Source organism: Dermochelys coriacea, chromosome 2 (genome assembly GCF_009764565.3).
Source record: "Dermochelys coriacea isolate rDerCor1 chromosome 2, rDerCor1.pri.v4, whole genome shotgun sequence".
Lineage (NCBI taxonomy): Eukaryota > Metazoa > Chordata > Testudines > Dermochelyidae > Dermochelys > Dermochelys coriacea.
This window is the reverse complement of record NC_050069.1, coordinates 12,214,546-12,235,049: the sequence shown is the minus strand read 5'-3', so window position 1 is coordinate 12,235,049 and position 20,504 is coordinate 12,214,546. Positions and strand designations below refer to the sequence as shown.

Sequence of the window (20,504 nt, the reverse complement as noted above, 5' to 3'; positions counted from 1 at the left end):
CGCACCCTGCTTCACTGTGCGATTGTGGAGATGTCGCATATATGCCTCAGTTGCCTCATCTGTAAAATGTGACCATTATTTCCCTACCTTGCATGGTTTTCAGGAGATGAGAAGATATTAAAAGGTCCCCAAATGTTGGCAAATCTGGTGGAGATCCATCCTATCAGTTCAAAGCTCTTCACATTCAAAGTGTTGCGCTATAATATTCAGATCAGCTAAGGGTTAGTAAATAAGTGGTTAGCAATCACATCTGGTGCAACAGACCATCTACCATGACCTATTATAGGTATAACAGTGGGTGGGGAGAGGGAAGGGGAAACAAACTGGACAGTGCCTATATAAATTGCTATCTACATCCTTGCCACATGTATGTGGTGTAGCTGCCAACCATTGTGTTTGTGCATTGACTCTATGCAGCCAGGGATCTGTTACAGACCTCCATTGCTATTCTAGTGTATCCCACTTGCCTCCCCAGGGGATTGCCTAAAACGACTAGGATATTGGCAATTTCCAATGCGGAGTGCACAGGGAAGGTAAAAACTGATGTCACACCAGGACCCCCTGAACAATGAGATGAGCAACTTTGCACTGCAGTCAACTTTGCATCAGCCAGCTGTGGCTTTTCTCCTCAAGGAGCCATGGTATGCATGTTCCTTTCCCCTGCTGCCATGGCATGTTTCAGTGTCAAATATAAATAGTTTAAGTAATATTATAATTAGCTGGTGAGTCACTGGCATCTTTGGAATTCAAACCCTATGCTGCTGACCACTGGACACCAGAGAAGCGCTGACAGTCAGTCACAGGCATTTCTGTCTATAATTGTAGGCTATTGGGTTTTACAGTCTTGTATTGCTTCTGCAGCACAATGCCCAAACATCATTTACTGAGTTATAAATAAATGGAGATTACAATACAGTGGTGTTTGGCTTGTTTGTGCCCAGAGATTTCAGTTGTGGGGAAGTGAGTCTCCAATTAGGCTACTGTGGTCAGTACTACAGTACAACCCAGAAAGCAGACAGCCTAGATGTTCCTTGGCAATGCAACTACAGCACAGAGTGCTTTCATTTACACAGGAATTGGAGTTAATTCATTCTTAAAATTCCATTGAGACTTTTGGTACTGAGGCGCATGTATCTTGTCTTCCCTTGCAGATTTCCCTTGCTGGCCAGTATATGATCACTTAATTCAGGACTGTTTCCTCGAAAATGTGGCTAATTCTTGGGTCTGTTATTTAACTCAATTTTTTTTTCCGTAGACTGTCCAGATGTCTTAGATTCCTAGATTCCTAGGCCAAAAGGTGCCATTCTGATCATCTAGCCTGACCTCTTGTCATTGGCAGCAGTAGCGGCAATCCCTCAAGGTCAAGGACAATCTCTTTCACAGGTTTTATTTTTCATGGGTCCTTTGGTAACTGAGGAGTCCGATCCTTGAGCCACAGCCTCGTTAGCAGACATTGCAGGTGGCGTTGGAAGTCATGCTTGGGCCACGATTGTGGCATGACAGTCATCTGTCCTTTCTTTTCTGGCATTTTTCTGAGGCCAGGACAAGGCAATTTTCCTCAAAAGTGGACCTTCCTTCTCTGACAAGTCTTCGCCAGTTATCCCTATCCTGGGCTACAGTCTCCCAGTGCGTGGTGTCGATGCCACATCTCTTGATGTTTATCTTGAGGATGTCTTTAAAGCATTTATTTTGGCCTTCCTGTTTCCTTTTTCCTTTGGTGAGCTGTATGCTTACCAAAACAATTGCTGTACACCCATCAGGCAGGCGTACATAGTGCCCGCTCCACTCAGCTGGTGCTGGATAATCAGGGTCTCAACACTGAAGACGTTGGCCTCTGGGAGGACACTGACATTAGTGCAATGATCCTCCCACTTTATGTTGAGGATCTTCCGAAGAAAGTGCTGGTGTTGGTGTTCCAGATTTTTCAGGTGTTTTTATAGGTCACCCAAGTCTCACAGCCATAGAGGAGAGTTGGGATTACCACCGCTTTATAAAATAAAAGTCTACTGTGTGTTCTGATGTCGTGATTGTTGAACACCCGGCAAGACAGTCTGCCAAAGGCAAGGCTGGCACAGTGAATTCTGTGCTGAATCTCGATGTCTATGTCTGCTCTCTGTGAGAGATGGCTGCCAAGATAGGCCAAGTGTTCTACATTTTCCAGCTCTTCCCTGTTGATGTAAATCTTCCTTGCTGGGTCTGATGATTGACTGGGAGCTGGCTGGTGGAGAACTTTTGTTTTGCCGATGTTCAGTTAGCCCTAGGCTTTTGTAAGCTTCAGAAAAGCAACTAAGGGCTGTTTGTGGATCCTCCTTTGAGTTTGCAACTACAAAAGAATCATCTGCGTACTGGAGTTCGATTATTGTTGCCGTTATTATTTTAGTTCAGGCACGGAGATGAGAAAGGTTGAAGAGATTGCTATCAGTCCAATATTGGATGCCAATGCCCTGTGGAGGCAGTCTTGGGTTAACATTTTCATAGCTGCTAAGAAAATGGAGAAAAGGGTGGCTGCTGGTACACAACCTTGTTTTACGCCAGTTCAGATGACAAAGGGCTTTGAGGTAGAACCGCTGCACAGGATGCAGGCAGTCATCTAGTCATGGAGGAGTCTTACAATGTTGATACATTTGCTTGGGCAGCCAAACTTTGCCATGATTTTCCACAGAGCCTCACGGCTGACAGAGTCGAAGGCTTTGGTCAGATCGATAAAGGCCATATACAGCTCCAGGTGTTGTTCTTCACATTTTCCCTGGCTGTGAAAATCATGTCAGTGGTGCCTCATGATGGTCTGAAGCCACACTGGGGCTCTGGAAGTAATTCCTCTGCAACAGGGAGCAGGCGATTCAGTAAGTTTCTAGCAAGAATCTTCCAAGAGATGGAGAGGAGGTCAATGCCTCAATGGTTGCCACAGTCGGTCCTGTCTCCCTTTTTGAAAATGGTGACAATGTTAACGTTACGTAAGTCAGCGGGGATTTCTTCGGCGTGCAAGATTTTGAGGAGCAGGAAATGAAGCTTGTTAGTGTTTCTCCCCCCACTTTGCGTACTTCAGCTGATATGCCATCAGGACCTGGGGCTTAATTGTTCGTCATTTGCTTAATTGCTTTGCAGAGCTCCTCTGGTGACCTCTTATAGAACACAGACCACAGAACTTTACCAAAAGAATTCCTGTGTGAACTAAATGCAGCCAATTATCTCTTTTAAGAATTTAATTGAGCATTTATTGTTGTGGATAAGTGTAATTAATTAATGTATGATGGATAGGTGTAAGCAGGATAGGGTCAGATGAGTATAAGGTTGACAAGCTTTTATAAGTGATGAGTGTGTATGAAGTATATAAGCAAAGTAAGGCTATAATGCAAAGTTTGCAGGCTGAAGTCTGTAAGATTTCATCTTAGCCATGTTAGTCTTTGGGCCTAAAGAGGAGGACATAAGTAGGTGACCCAGGAATGACCCTGTAGCAGTAAAGTTATAAGATTACTGTAAAGAATATGCCAATGGGTGATGTTTGGGAAAATATGCCCCAATATACCTGTCTAGACTGCAAGGCACTCAATCGTAACATCAGGAGAAATTCTGCTGTCACTGCAGATAACCGTGGGGACATGTGTATGTAGATGCTAATGAGAATAAGGGGCACAACCTATGAAAAGAGGAGCACCCCAAAATGTATGGGGTGTGGAAGTACAAGTAAGGAGAAAGGTGTTGACACCTTTATGCATATGTATGAGTCTTAATAGGCATAAGTGTTTCTCTGAATAAAAGGTGTTGCCCGGCCTGCATGCTAGGGGGAAGAAATGCCCAGGGACATGCCAGGATGACAACCATGGGTGATGATGAGGAGGAGGAGAATAATGACTGACACTCTGGGAAGAAGAGAGAGGGGTCTCCCAGCAGGAGATGTGAGTGATATCGGTCATAGGCTTAAACACCTCACACTCTCACCCCACCTGCCGTTGTATTTTTAGTATTTGTGGGATTCTGTTTATCTGCTTAGTGAATTTGTTAATAAAGGCAAATGTAATACACTGGAATCGTTTCTCATTTGCTCTTAGGGTCTCTTAAATCTAATAATATTCCTGATGTTGTAGCCCTCAGGAGACTAAATATTTAACCAATGCAGTCTAAGACATTGGTTCTCAACCAGGGGTCTGTGGCTCCCTGGGAGGCTGTGAGCAGGTTTCAGGAGTCCACGAAGCAGAGCCAGTACTAAACTGTCTGGGGATCAGGGCAGAAAGCCAAAGCTCAATCCCCACCATGGTGGGGCTTAAGTCCAAGAAACTTAGCTTTGCGGGGCTCCTGTGGCGTGGGGCCACAGCCAATTGCCCTGCTTGCTACCCACTAATGCTAGCCCTGGGTTTTATAAGCAGAAAAACAGTTGTTGTGGCACATGTGGAATGTGGAGTTTTTATAGCATGTTGGGGTGGGGGGGGCTCAGAAATAAAAAGGTTGAGAACCCCTGGTCTAAGAGAAAAATCAGTAATCAATTCACCCATACATCTGTAAGGCTACATAGAGCATATCTGTTTAAAAAAAATCCACTTTTGATTTTTAAAGCTACCACAAACCTTGGCAAATTGCTCCAATTGTTAATTATCCCCATTGTTAAAAATTTATACCTTATTTCCAGTCTGAACGTGTCTAGCTTCAGCTTTCACTTTTAGATTTCATTGGGCTGATCCGATCTCCTGCAGGCCTAGCTTAGAATATATTTAATGGTCCAAACCCAAGTTTGGTAAAACTTCATTTGATAATATCTGTTGCATGTGCCAGTGCATTGTGATATGATGATGATGCATCATAATATGCCAGAGCCATGTCATCAAAAACATCACATCATCACCAAGTTGTTGTGTATAGCAGGGAGCTATGCCTCCCTAGGTTGTGACTCTGTCAGATGCCCCAAGGAAACAGGGTCAGGGCTAGGTAATATTTAGATGGACTAAGTATGACAGCCAGGAATTCCAGAATTTCACTTTCGACTCTAACAACTTCGGACATGCCACATAAGCCCTCTCATCTTAGTTTCTTTATCTGTAAAATAAGACTACTACTTATCTACCGTACAGAGCTGGTGTGCGGATTATTTCATGTTTATATGTTGCCTAAAAAATACTAAGTGCTATTAAATCCCTTAAAAAGAAAAGGAGGACTTGTGGCACCTTAGAGACTAACAAATTTATTTGAGCATAAGCTTTTGTGAGCTACAGCTCACTTCATCGGATGAATTCGGTTTCCACCGAATGCATCCGATGAAGTGAGCTGTAGCTCACGAAAGCTTATGCTCAAATAAATTTGTTAGTCTCTAAGGTGCCACAAGTCCTCCTTTTCTTTTTGCGGATACAGACTAACATGGCTGCTACTCTGAAACCTGTCATTAAATCCCTTGACATTTACTGTAACAGGTGTTTGTCCGAGTGTCCTGATCTGAGCCCATTCCTCTTTCCTACATTCCCTTTGCATTTTCTATTGTGTCTGGTATTCTTTACTTCCTGGGCTAAAGTAAAGTAATCTTCAAGTATTATGAGCTGTTACTGTGCTCTGTTAAACAGCTGAGCCATACCACCTCAAGTGTCTCTCATTGCTTTCCTTTGTTTGTTACCTTCCCTCCCCCTATCCTGTTTGTTTATACAGCAGTCTTCATTGAATGCTATTGCAAACAATTTATCATCCTTTAAACTTGACTGGCCTGATCTATTTTCCAAGTTCCCCACTCCACCACCATTGGGGGTAGGTTCATCTGTTGGGATTTCAGGACCTGCAGTTCCTGTGCTCAGACAAATCTCTGCTTCCCCTCAATTTATTGGATCACAGACACTTAAATTCATTAAAGTGGTGCGGTCACTGCATAATGCATTGTCATGGGTCTACTTTGCAGGTCTGCCATTGATGGTGTTCTGTGCAACAGCTGTATGTGTTGTCCTATGCACTTACTAAGAGTGCACTGTGTAATAATAAGATGATAAAAAAATTCCCCACATACATTTGTTTCCATCCTCCTCCTCCTTAATTCCATTACTCCCCACCTCCCTTATGCACAAAACAGAGACAGAAGGGAAGGCAGAGGTGTTTCGCTTTAATACAGTTATACAGGGCCTTTGTCACCTCAGAGTTAGATTTGCTGTAATGCTCTCTGTATGGGGCTGCACTTTGGGGCCCTTCAGAAGCTGAAGTTAGTTCAGAATGCGGCTTTCTTACGCACGTTACACCAGGATCAGCACTGGCTCCCAAGAATTTTCCAGAACCTAAAAGCCCTAAACAATTTGGGACCTGGTTATTAAAGAGACAGTCTCTTTCCCTAGGCCATTCTGCCACAGTTGAATTCTGAAGAGGTGCTAGAGCTGGCATTCTCTCATAAGTGTGAGAGATCTGGTGGATTGTACCCCACTGAAACACAACCATCCACGGGATACAACATAGCAGCTCTTTAGCATCCCAGAGCAACACCATACAATAGTTCAGAACAGGAAATAAAGAATACCACAGCCACAGAATCTGCCAGGATAGTTTTGGAAGGCAGGACGTTGTTTTTCACATTGATGTTTGTGCAAGACACTAAAGCTTGCACTCTAATCTTGCGAAAAATTGCTAGGGGATCCTTAATGACCAATATGGACGCCATTTTCGTCTTATGTCCCAGGTGGATTGATTTAAATCCACAAGCAGGAAACTTTGATTTAAATAGATTTTAATCTTGTTTTGCATTTGTAATTTTTCGTTATTTTCCTAAAGAAAGGTTGAGTCTCATTGGTTGGTACAAATTGTTACTTTCTGATAACTAGAAGGACACACATTATTTAAGCAGTTATATAGTTTAACATACATTTATTCAGATTGTTAATTTTTACATTTTAATAATGTCAGAAAATGATAAATGTATTTCTTATTTACTAGAAGATGATTATCTTTTTAGTCAGGAGCTGGGTCAAGCTGCCTTTGGATGGAAACTGGAATTCAATTAAAATGCACAAAAAGCATTTTCAATTTGTTTGTATTAGTTAAATAAAACAACCTTAAATGTGTTGGATACAAAAGTGAAAAAAGTTTATCAAAACATGTTCTGCATTTATTTATTAATTAAACAAAGGAAATTAAACCTGTAGTTAGTGAACTGATCTGATTATTGTCACCATGTCCTTCATGATTTTAGAACTAGTAGATCTCCTCTCACACTCAGTTTTATTCAGAGATTGGAAGAGGAAAACAAATTTTGCTGCCTTTTCCATCCCAATTTGTTTCTCAACTTTAAATGAACTAGTAATTTCACTGGACTAGCTGAATAAACTGAAATAAAGAAAATATTCAGTCTGCACCTACTGAAGAGACTGTTGCTGGGGGGAGGAGGTGCTGAGAGCCATTGAACCAAATTGTAAACCCTGTATATAATGGAAACCACTTCAAGCCAGGGGGTGCGGCAGCACCTCCAGCACTCCTAGTTCCAGCACCTGTGACCCCTGCTGTTAAAAGCTGGTTTAGCATTTCAGCAATCTCTGGTTACAGGTGCTTAGCCAGTGACTTCCTCCAGTTCACTGATCTGACTTTCTTTAAAACTTGGCAGCAAACATATACTGCTTGAATATTTTTTTTACTTAATTTAAATTATTCTAATACATTATAATAAGTTTAGGCCTTATGGTGTCAGAATTTCAGAATTTAATTTTAAATAGGTTTCTTTTTAAAAGGAAAAAATGTATTTAATTTAAATAAAAACCAGATTTGATTTTTTAAATCACTGATTTGTATCCACCCTGCTTACGTCTCATCTGCCTCCAACAGCACAGTGACCCTGAGCACAGTGCTGGAACATTATTAGTCCAATACTGTCCCATCCATTGAATCACAATAAGAGAAAGGAATCCTTGTTGCTTCAGAGTATGAAAAGCTATCTAGTTACTTCTAAGAATTACCTTGTATTAAGAAAAAAGCTAGAAGTTGCTGTAATCCTGACTTTAGCAATCTGGTTGTGAAGTCACTATACAGTATTGACAACCTTTTAACTTTAGATTTAAGAGATAAATGACCTAGTAAATGACTGTCCTGTGCTATCAATATGGCTGGAAGAACTAAGTCATCTGTCATCTGTGAAGTGGAAATGCGGATACTGATTTATTGTCAGTCAGAGAGAGATGAGTAAAAGGAAAGTTAACATTGAAAACTAAAAAAGAAAAGAAGTACTTGTGGCACCTTAGAGACTAACAAATTTATTTGAGCATAAGCTTTCATGAGCTACAGCTCATGATGCATCCAATGAAATGAGCTGTAGCTCACAAAAGCTTATGCTCAAATAAATTTGTTAGTCTCTAAGGTGCCACAAGTACTCCTTTTCTTTTTTGTGAATACAGACTAACACGGCTGCTACTCTGAAACCCATTGAAAACTAACTTCATTTTACCTGGGAACTACTGAAAAGTGATCAACAAAAAGGATGTTGGAGGACCCAAAGTGATCAACAAAAGGGATGTTTCGTTTTTCAATGCTCAACATTAAAAAGTCATAAAAGGGAAGAGTGGGTTTTATTAAATAAGTGACTCACCGTACCAGTCAGATACAAACTGGAGTACATGTGCTGCCATTTACAACACCTATGTGTTGGGAAGGATTACCCAACTGATACTACATAGGGGATGAGAGTAGCAGCCGTGTTAGTCTGTATTCGCAAAAAGAAAAGGAGTACTTGTGGCATCTTAGAGACTAACAAATTTATTAGAGCATAAGCTTTCGTGAGCTACAGCTCAGTGAGCTGTAGCTCACGAAAGCTTATGCTCTAATAAATTTGTTAGTCTCTAAGGTGCCACAAGTACTCCTTTTCTTTTTACATAGGGGATGGGTGCTAATCCTCTGGCTCATTATGAGCAGCTGCTTACACTGTGAACAGTCTAATTTAATATCAGTGGAGGTACTTGCAGAGACAGTGCCAGCGCGGGTGACAGAATAGAGCCTTGACAAATTTAAAATACATGCCAGAACAGATGTATGGGGAATTCCTTCTAGAGGAGTCCACAGAACAGGAAGGATGCTGTCAGCCTGTGTTGACAGAGGTCTAGATGAAACCCCACCATTATGAATACAAGCAGCCTGAAGATAGCACAGACAGAGCTGACACTTCTCTAACAGGAATCTTCAGGTGAAATGAGCATCAATGACTACCAGGGCTGTCAAATCCTGTACCCTTCTCCCCATACCATCTCCCAACTTCAGGCCATGCTAGTGGCCTCCATAGCTGTGACCAGACTTCTTGGTTCAGACAGAAACACTCCAGGAATTCTCCTGATGGGCCAGTTTTCAATTACAGGAGTTCATGACACCACAGGTAAGCTATAAAAGGGGTACAAATTATGCTCACATGTGACAGAATCAGTCCCACAGCTGGCTGAAAAGACATATCAGAACTCCCAGAAAAGCTGTAATGTCACTAGCCCTAAATCAACTATACTCTCTCAATAGCAAATGAGTCAACTAATAGGTCTCTTCCAGCGTTGCTGCTTCCAATATATATCACTGGATATATGTTACATTAAGTAAATGCCAAGAGGCAAGGAAACCATGACAAAATCAGAACATTTCAGTAGGACCTACACTATTATGTTATTAAAATTCTCAGAGGCACTGCAGAAGGGAAGTCTCTGGGATTACCTGGGATTTCATCAGTCTCTCCATTGGTGTGTTTAAATCGATCTCCTTCCACATGGACATTTGGACACAGCACATCTACAAAGAACAAGAATAAAAAAGCAATGACTATAAATGAAAGCTTGGTCACTCAATGGAAAATTATGTAAATATAAGCAGTATCTATCTATCCCACTGGAATACTCCCCTCAGGATGTGAAATACAGATGCCAAAATTCGAACCACTTTCTAGTCAGTAAAACCTTTATTATGGTTAAAAGAAAAGGAGTACTTGTGGCACCTTAGAGACTAACAAATTCATTTGAGCATAAGCTTTCATGAGCTACAGCTCACTTCATCGGATGCATCCGATGAAGTGAACTGTAGCTCATGAAAGCTTATGCTCAAATGAATTTGTTAGTCTCTAAGGTGCCACAAGTACTCCTTTTCTTTTTGCGAATACAGACTAACACAGCTGCTACAATGAAACCTTTATTATGATTGTTATTTGTATTATGGTAGCGCTTCCAGGATCTGGTTGAGATTGGGACACTGTACAAACATTGAGTAAGAAACAGTCCCTGCTCCAAAGAGTTTAAAAACCTAAACAAACAAAGCTTTCAAACAGGCTCCCAATATCTCCTATCTCAATTACTGCACCATCCTTTTCTCTGGCTTTGACAAGTGGATTCATAATGCTGCTGTGATGATCATTTCCCTAGCCTATTGCTTTGACCATGTTACCCTTCCCTTTGCTTCCTTCCACTAGCTCCCCTTTCTTGATCATGTCAGCTACTTGGCTTCACTTTCAAGGCCCTTCATGGCCTATCCCCACCCTACTTATCTTCTCTTATTCACTATCAAGCTGTCAACTCCTGCCTCTGTTCAACCCATCTATTAAATTTTCAAACAAGCACCTTTGTGCTTTTCTCCCAAGTTGCCCCTCACACATGGGAGAAGCTCCCCATAAACATCAACAAAGCTACCTCAATTCAACACCCTCCTTGAAACTCTCCTTTGTGGTGAAGCCTATAGCAAACTTGACAATGGTTAGGTTGTTGATGTGCTGAGACCACTTCCCATCACGATGACCAGTACTGTCTCATTGTTTTCTTGTACTTCCCTACCTGTCCGTCTGTATCTGTTTGCTGTCTCTTGTCTTATATTGGATTGTAAGCTCTTTGGGTCTTTGTTCACGACTGAGGCTCCTAGGTAAGGCTACAGTAACACAAATAACAAACACAGACTCGCCCAAGGTCATAGAGCAGGTCAGTGGCAGAAACAGAACCAGAACCCAGGTCTCCTGAACCTCAGTCCAGTACCATATCCACTGGCTACCTCACCTCCAAAAATTTGGGCTTTAACTACTTCCCAATGCTCCTTTATTTTGCTCACCCACAAAGCACTGCTGAGCACAATGAAGATTTGGAACATCACTCCCAGGTAAGCCCAGTGCCAAATAGCATTGGGTAAAAATCACACCAATACCCAACCAGTGTCCAACATTTTTCAAGCTCCAAATTGGTGTCAACTCGATCTTTGGGTCCATCCATCTATGTACCTGCCTATCTACTTCTTTCCTATCATAGATCTAAAGTAACTTTTTATTTATATTTTATTTTCCTAGATCAATAGCTAATTTCACACTTCTAAACAATGGGACATATGGCTCAAGGAGTTGGTTTAACGAGAATATGAAAAATGAGCACACCAGACTGGGCATTAGAAACCAGCTACTATTTTTCATTCCATACTTTAATGTTCAGCCAGGTGGGAATTTAACACAGATACTATTGCTTCATCTGCACCAGATGTATGTACAACAATAAACATCCCCTGGTCTTCCACTGTTGTAATTCCATCCTCATATATCTTTCCCTGCACCTTTTGCTGATTATTAACCACTGCTGCATTACAACATGCATCATTTCAATGATTTAATTGTTAAGGAAGGGACCTGTCTTTGTTTGTTTGACCATTAAAAAGGTATACTCAATTTAGGAGTAATACAAATAAAAAACATGATCACCATTATTGATTTCAGTGACAGAGGTTACTATTCACTTGTTCCCTAAAGGAAGCCAAACCCATTATGAAATGGACAAAATGTACACTCTAAAACAGGTACTGAAAACAATCCCTCATACTACTATGATATCTCTTAGCAAACATTAATGTACAATAGACATCACCACAAAGCATAATCATCTTATTGGTAAGTCTGTCTTGGGACTGCAGCACTGCTCTAAGATCAGAATTGTAAAACTGTAGATTTGCTACTGACAATCACACTTCTTTGTGTATTCCTCTTCTGGAATGCTTTTTTATTCAATATGTGTTCTTCTCCATTAATCCTGCTCTGGAACAAGAGGAACATAACTAATGGGAAGAGGGATGGATGAACTAATCTAGGTAAGAGGACTCCCTGAACCTTTCATCATAGCTTGACCCATTCTGTTTTGTTTTGGTTTTTTTGTTCCAAAACCTTCAGTTCACTTTTTAAAAAAAGTCTCAGGCACTTTGGGGCTCTGGATAGAAGCAAAAGGCCCCCAAACTCCAAAACAGGCTGTTCTTGTGGCATTTCCAACCCAAGCTGAAACAGCAAATTCCAGAAATCTCACAAGGACATCTTATATTCCCAATTATGCTGATAAATAGCAGAAAAAAACCCCACAAAACCAAAATACTAGAAAATGTGCTGTTATCCAGAGCAGCATTAAAATGAACCAAATTATGACATTTCTACTACAGTACTTTCCTCGACAGACTATTCCACAAGCCTGAGAAGTTGTTCCATATATCAAGACAAAATTTTACATTGCTCAATTTTGTTGCTTCTTGCTAGTGAGACACACCCCTACTATTACCTTACTAATTCCTTATCCCCTTGGAGCCCAGTCCTGCCTTCATTTCCACAGATCCATCTGTCAGCAACTTCAGTGAGAGTTGCACCTGTGTAACAGATTAGAGTTTGCTGTTTGTACCTTTCAACTATTTGCAGATGGCTTAACATTCCTCTTTACCCTTTCATCATAATTTAGCCAAACAACACATGTTTAGGGCCAGAGTCTGATCCCAATTACATCAGTGTAAATGTATGGTAATTTAGTTTACTTTAGTGGATTACACCAGTGTAAATGGGAGCAGAATTTGGCCATTGTATCTTTTATTAATTGCCTTCTTATGCAATCAACCCATTCCTTTAATTACTCTGCTGTCTTTCATCAGGACAGATATATTCTCCTATAACTATCCTTAGTTTTTTAACTAATGAACTACTAGCTCTGAACAAAGTGGCACTGAAGGCCTTATCATCTAGGCTTTTTTAATTGAAGCTGCCAGCCTCAATACACAAGTATCGATGACTTTATTGGCTATACTGAACATGTCTCCACTATAGAGATATCCAGGTACTCACCTAAACTTCTAAAAAGCCTTCTTCCAGCATGCACTTGTCTTGGAGTAAAACCTGACACAGATTTATGGGGCAGGTGGTCTTCAGTTGTCCCGAAGTGCTAGTCAGCTGTGACAGAATACACCCCCATATTCAGAGCCTACACGCTATTGTAATAATCTTTGTACAAAGTATGCCTTATAAGGTATCATTTGAAAACTCATAATTTGCTGGTCAGTATTGCCCAGGTAAAATATGTGTGGCAACATTGTATGTGAAGTTATAAGAGTCCCCTGTATGGTGTTATTAACACATGCTCCAAACCCCACAGTCCCACCCAAACAGATGTCGGCAAACAGGTCGGACCTAAACAAAGGAATGTGCTTACTTTAATTTGCATTTAAGCAGTAAACAGAATCATCAAGAAGAAAGGGGAGACAAAGGAACCTCAAACTGGTGAAACAAACAGCAGGGAACATCCTTCCATATAGACCTTGTATACACTACCAAGTTTTGATGTCAAAAATTGCCTTTTGAGGACCAAACAGTGAATGTGTACACACTGCAATGCGAGTTTTGTTGGGAAAAATGCCCAGTTTTGATGACAAAATACATCCACCCCAATGAGAAATTTACATCTTTTTCCTCTAAGTTTTTATCGACAAAGTGCCAGTGCAGACACCACTCTTGATTTCATCACTTTAATTGGCCTCCAGAAAGTGTCCCACAATGCCCATCCTGACCACTGTGGTCAGCAGTTTGAACTCTACTGCCCTGCAGCCAAGTAAACAACCATCCACCGCTCCCACTTAGAAGCCCATTTCCTGCTAGCTCGGTGTGGAGAGATCTCAAAGCATCTTCCCAGGTGACCATGGTGCTACCAATACATACACAGGCACGTTAATAATTTCCTTACTAAAATATAAGGCCTGAAATGTCACCATTGCCTACAAGGAAAACTGTAACATTAAGCACCTTTGACAGAGATATACATTACTGGTGCTGATTGTGAAATGTGCTGCCTCAAAGCCTCCCTTATTCAAATTGCCCTCCTCTAGGCCCTTCTGATATCCCAGGCTGCTCAAAATCAGCGGCCAAGCAGTCTGCCTCAGCACTCCATCCCTGAGCAAACCTTTCTCCCTTAGCTTCATAGAGAACATGCAATGTACAGCATGCAGCTATGACCATGGGAATATTATCCTCATTAAAGTCTAACCTGCCATAAAGGTATTGCCAGTGCACCTTTAATCTGCCAAAGGAATATTCAACTGTCATCTGGCATCTGGCATCTACTCAGCCTGTTGTGGAACCGCTCCTTACTGCTGTCCAGGTGTCCCGTGTAAGGTTTCGTGAGCCATGGCTGTAAGGGGTATGCCGGGTCTCCCAAGATCACTATGGGCATTTCAACATCCCCCACTGTAATCTTCTGGTTTGGAAAGAAAGTCCTCGCTTGCAGCTTTCTGCACAGGCTGGTGTTCGTGAAGATGCGTGCGTCATATTCCTTCCTGGACCACCCCATGTGGATGTCAGTGAAATGCCCCCAGTGATCCACAAGCGCCTGAAACACCATGGAGAAGTACTCCTTCCTATTAATGTACTCTGTCGCAAGATGGTCCGATGCCAAAATTGGAATGCATGTGCCATCTATTGCCCCTCCACAGTTAGGGAAACCCATCTCTGCAAAGCCGTCCACTATTTCATGCACATTTCCCAGAGTCACGGTCCTTCGTAACAGGATGTGATTTATTGCCCTGCCAACTTGCATTAACGAAGCCCCAACAGTCAACTTCCCCACTCCAAATTGATTTGTGACCGATCGATAGCAGTCTGGAGTTGCCAATTTACACACAGCAATTGCCACACACTTCTCTACTGAGAGGGCAGCTCTCATTCTGCTGTCCTTGCACTGCCAGTCTGGGGCAAGCACCAAGCACCACTTCCAGGAAGGTGGCTTTCCACATCCAAAAGTTCTGTAGCCACTGCTTTTCATCCCACACCTACATGATGATACGATCCCACCATTCAGTGCTTGTTTCCCAAGCCCAGAAACGATGGTCTATCCTATGCAACTGCTCTGTGAATGCCAAAAGCAATCTAAAGTTGCTCCTATCCATACCACGCAGAATGCTGGGCAGCTGTGAGTCTTCCTCTGTTAGAAGAAAGAAAAGGAGTACTTGTGGCACCTTAGAGACTAACAAATGTATTTGAGCATAAGCTTTCGTGAACTACAGCTCACTTCATTGGATGCATTCAGTGCACTCTGTTAGGAACTTCACGATTAACTGCACTGCCATCTGCGATGTCTTCATGACATTTAGCAGAGCATAGGAGAGCACTGTGGAATCCATTCCTTCTCACAAAGATGCCGGGGTGCACCGCAAAGAAGGTCTGTTGCAAAAAGGCCGCGAAAGAAAGCTGGAAGCCCATGGAGTGCTGGGACAGAAAGCAACACATCACAGGACATTTAGCATGGTCCCAAGATGTGCCTCAAGCTGCTCCACCTTCCCACAGATGGTGTCGAGCTGGACTGTAGGATAGGTACCTGCAGTCAGTGGTGAGCTGGAGCCAGTTGTTAAATTTAGAAGCCCTTTTAGAACCGGTTGTTCCGCGAGGGACAACCGGTTCTAAAAGGGCTTCTAAATTTAACAACCAGCCAAAAGTGGCACCTTCGGCGCTGACTCCGTGGGTGCCCCAGAGCTGAAGAACCCACGGGGAAAATTTGGTGGGTGCAGAGCCCCCACCGACAGCTCCCCGCCCGACCTCAGCTCACCTCACCTCCGCTCCGCCTCCTCCCCTGAACGCTCTGCCCCGCTCTGCTTCTCTGCCCCCCCCGCCCCGTTTCCCACGAATCAGCTGTTCGCACGAGAAGCCGGGGAGGGCTGAGAAGCAGGCGGCGGCTTCATGCTCAGGCCCAGGGAGGCAGAGGCAAGCTGGGGCAGGGAGCGGTTCCCCTGGGCGCCCTCCCGGTTACCTGCTGCAGCGCGGGTGGCCCTCCTCATGCCCCCCCCCCCGCCCCAGCTCACCTCTGCTCTGCCTCTGCCTCCCTGGGCCTGAGTGTGAAGCCACCGCCTGCTTCTCAGCCTCCCCTGGCTTCCCGCACAAACAGCTGATTTGCAGGAAGCCGGGGGGGGGGGGGACGGGATGGAGAAGCAGAGCGGGACAGTGCATTCAGGGGAGGAGGTGGAGCGGAGGTGAGGTGAGCTGGGGCCGGGCGCGGGGTGGGAAGCTGCCAGTGGGGGCTCTGCACCCACCAAATTTTCCCCGTGGGGGCTCCAGTCCTGGAGCACCCACGGAGTCGGTGTCTAAGGTGCCACTTTTAGTGTGATCTGTGGGGAGAGCGGCCGCTCCCCCTGCTCCCTCCCAGCTACGCTTCCCCGCCCCTAGGAGCCAGAGGGACCTGCCAGATGCTTCCTGGGAGCTGCCCCAGGTAAGCACCGCCAGGACACCCCACCTCGCCCCCCAGCAGGTCCCTCTGGCTCGTAGGGGTGGGGCAGGGTGGGCACCCACTATGGTGGCCCACAAGACCCTCCTGCCCAGTTCTGGGGGCAGTCAGGGGACAGGGGAGGGGGGTGGATGGGGCAGAGGTCCCAGGGGGCAGGGACTGGTCACGACCCCCTCATGGGGTGAGGAGGGAACCAGTTGTTAAGATTTTGGCAGCTCATCACTGCCCGCAGTGCATTGCTCATGTTGTCGATGATGGTGCCCCCAATGTGGACGGGATCTGCCGACAGAGGGAGCAAGTGTGAACATGAAATTCCGATTTTTATGATATAGACTTTTGGATGTCAGCATTACTTTGGTCAACAAACTTGGTAGTGTAGACATGGACTACAAAGTGTAGACTTTGTCAGTCTTGTCTACAGAGATTGTAAGCTCCACAGGGCACAGACTGTGTATGTACAGCGCCTAGCACAATTTGAGCCTGATCTTGGGGTCTCTAGCCTCTACTATAAAAACAAATAATAAAATTTAGCCTGTACCAATACACAGAAATAGGGCCAGACCCTCAGCTGTCAATGGAGCTAAATGGATTTACAGCAGCTAAAGATCTGCTTCCTAAAGTTTATTTTTAGCCTGATTCTTAAAAATAAAATGGAGGTAGAAACCCCTTTTCCTTGCTCTGAGGGACAGAAACTATTTCTTCCTGGGATGGGGGAAGAAGGCAGGGAGAGCTGGGGAAAGCATACCAAGTGTAAGACACCTCCTGACTTACAAATGGACCACATTTGATACAGAATCCACGAGACACCCCCAGCATGGAACCATGCAGTCCTATTTCCGCAGTAGAATGGCACTTTAATGGATGAACACATGCGCAACTAATGCTAGTTTCAGTACTGTGCCCCACCTGCAATGATGCCCTCAGGCTGCCAGTACCCATGAGTGTGGTACTTTGTAATTATTACCGTTTAAAAATGAGTTACTTTGTAATTATCATGGTTTCCTCTGAGGCAAAGTTCCTGGGCTTGGTTTCTGATTTCAGCCGAGGTGAAGTTAATACTCCCCTTCATAACATGCATTTGACTTGACTTATCTCTCAGAACAACCTCTGAAGGGGCCACGGTTGTACTTGATTCGAACGAATAAAGAGGGAAGAAAAATAGGAGGTGAAAGAGAGAGGCAGAGGAGAGGTCATCCCCATGGAAACATATCAGACTCTCATGTAGTTTACAGTTCTCTTTGCAGCATAGTTCCAAGATGCTGTGGCCTTTAATTAACTGGGAAGGTTGCAAGCAGAGCTGGTTGAACTGTTTGTTGCAAAAAAATTATTTGATAGAAGCTTAGCCTTTTTTCTGTGTGCATAACTGTCCCAGCCAAACAGGCCAGAACTAATATCAACTGGTCAATTATTCTATTCTTATGACTGTCATCTTCCTCCCAAGGGAGTGGGCTTTTCTCCTATAGGCAAAGGTGCTCCCTCAAACTGCAGTACATTTCACTTGCTGGACTCAAGACTCCCTGCCCTTCCAACATGAAATGCCCTTTTGGGAACAATACTCATCAGCACTTCTCTCTCTCTCTTAGTTGTGTGTATATCTGATTCTCAGTACAATATGACATCCTGCAGGGCTTCGTGTACTGATGGTTACCAAAACAACAGACTGTGACTAAAGCAGGTTAAGACTAGCCAGGAAATCTGACACCTGCCTCCCTTCCCTTCAAACTCAAAAGCCCTCCCCCGGCAGGGAAAATAAGACTCTTAAGGAAAACTCTACCAGCCCAAACCTTCACTACTTGCTGCAGGGCATGACCAAGTCCTTAGTCCTTTCCGGGCCACAGCCCTGTGTCTTTTCTCCCCAGCTGTAGCTAGCATTTGCCTCTTTCTCTCAGGGGCCATAAACATTCCTCCACCATCTGGTTGCAGGGGTCTCAAGGTGGCACCATTGAGGCACAGAGGAGCCAATGCCCAACCTCTCACATGGGTCCCATCCCTGAGGTCTTAAACTATGAAGTGCTATCAACTCCCACCATAAACAGCAGCTTCACTCTTTACTCCAGGCTGCTTCCTGTTCTGGCTTCCTTCTTAGGAGCTCTTCCGTAGGCTTCTGTAACTCAGAAGGCAGTATCTCATCAACCTGCCACTCTTCAATGCCCCAGAGAACTTCAGCATTGACAAACCTTCAGAATAGACAGACGGCAAACAGTATGTTGCAAGATTTCACATTGCTACCAAGCTCCACAAATAAACTGGAGATATGCAGGTATCTTTAATTTATGCTATGGGGAAACAAGCACAAAATATTTTTAAACTCTATGACTTTGCTGGAGACAGTCACAAAGATGACTATGAAAAGGTTCTGGCTAGATCTGATGCATACTTTATACCTCAGAGAAATGTGGTTTATGACAGCATTTTTTCACCAGAGAATTCAAGGATCAGGAGAAAATGTTGAATGTTTTATAAGACCTATGCATACATTGGCTGAAAACTGATTTTGGGATTGCAAAAAATGAAAACATCAGAGACAGGCTGGTTATTGGGGTAACAGATAAAAATCTTGCACAACAGTTCCAATGGAAAAGAGATCTAACTCTACACACAGCTTTTCAAATAGCAAAGCAGTCTGAGCTGGTGAGACAGCAAAACCAAGAGCAACTGACCAAAACTGAAAAACAAGAAACTAGTTTAGAGGCAGTGTGATAATTAAATGTCATTATCATAAACCCCCGAGGCAAGGAGAGAGAATCGCAGGGTAAGAAGGACAAATCCCAGCCTACATACACAAGGTATGGAAAAAGTCATATCCCAGTAGATGGTGCATGTCCAGCAGGAGATGCATGGTATAATAAATGCATGAAATATGGACATTTTGCTGCTGTTTGCAACAACAAAGCAGTCAGGAAGTTCACTCATATTACAGACAATCAAGAGCCATTGTTTCTGAGATCTACCACTTGTGATGATAAAGAGCCCGTTTGCAGAGTTAAATTGAATATTCGTGGCAAGATTATTGACTTTAAAATTGACTCTGGAACTGATGTCACAATCATCTTAGAAGGGACATATAATTATCTTTAACTACTCCCAAAGCTGAAGTCACCTGACTAGCCCTGAAGATATTCTGAACTGAATGGGCCAGTCCACCACAGAAAAAACGTATAAAGACAAAAGCTTTGGCTTTCAGAGTATATGTGATCAAAGGACAACAACAGTCTCAGCTGCAGTGTGGCAACCATGATGGGCCTAGTGAGAAAGGTGTAAGAACTCAATGGAGGATTTGATGATATTGGATTTTTTTAATACAACTCACCTTAAGAGAGAATGCTGAACCATACAGTGAACAAACACCCTTATCAGAGAGACTTTGGAAGAGACTAGGTGCAGATTTATGCAAATTCAGAAGACATCATTACCTGGTCACAGTGGTCTGTTTTCCCAGGTATATAGAACTAATGTACTTGAAAGACATAACATGTTGCAGTGTTATCAAGAAACTGAAGTGCAATTTTGCTAACTTCAGTATTCCAGAACAACTATGAATGGACAATGGATCACCATTCACTGCAGCAGAATTTTTGATCATATTACTAGCAGCCTACATAACCCACAAGCAAATGGAGAAGCTGAAAGAGCTTTACTGACAACCAAGGAAATCCTACAAATGGAAAAGCCACTCCTTACTCTTCTGAGTTACAGCTCAACGCCAATAGCAGCTACTGGATCTAGTCCAGCACAACTCCTGTTGGGAAGACAATTCAGAATCTTTTCCAAAGTTGAAAAAATAGTTCTATCTCCAAAGTGGCCACATATCAAATTGGATAAAAAGGCTAAAGGAGCTTATCAACACTTTTACAAAACCCAACACTCATAGAACCATTGGGAATAGAATCTGATGACCATGTTCATGTCCAATCGGATGGAGAAAAAGGATGGACAACTTCAGCTGTCATGAACAAAAGAAATGCATTGCTCCGATCACATTTAATCAAGACCAACTGTGGACAGTTAAACAGAATCTGTCAACATCTGCAGTTTGTCCCTCAGAAAGAACAATCAACCGAGCAG

The 20,504-nt window shown here is 43.2% G+C and overlaps 1 protein-coding gene across 1 annotated transcript in view; it reads right to left on the bottom strand.

Annotated features, from left to right (window-relative positions):
• COL22A1 (collagen type XXII alpha 1 chain) overlaps positions 1 to 20,504 on the bottom strand; it is a 328,017-nt gene that overhangs the window by 220,617 nt on the left and 86,896 nt on the right. The window contains exon 4 of the mRNA XM_043507305.1: positions 9,628 to 9,702. Coding sequence (XP_043363240.1) covers positions 9,628 to 9,702 — 75 coding nt within the window. The remainder of the gene's footprint in view (positions 1 to 9,627; positions 9,703 to 20,504) is intronic.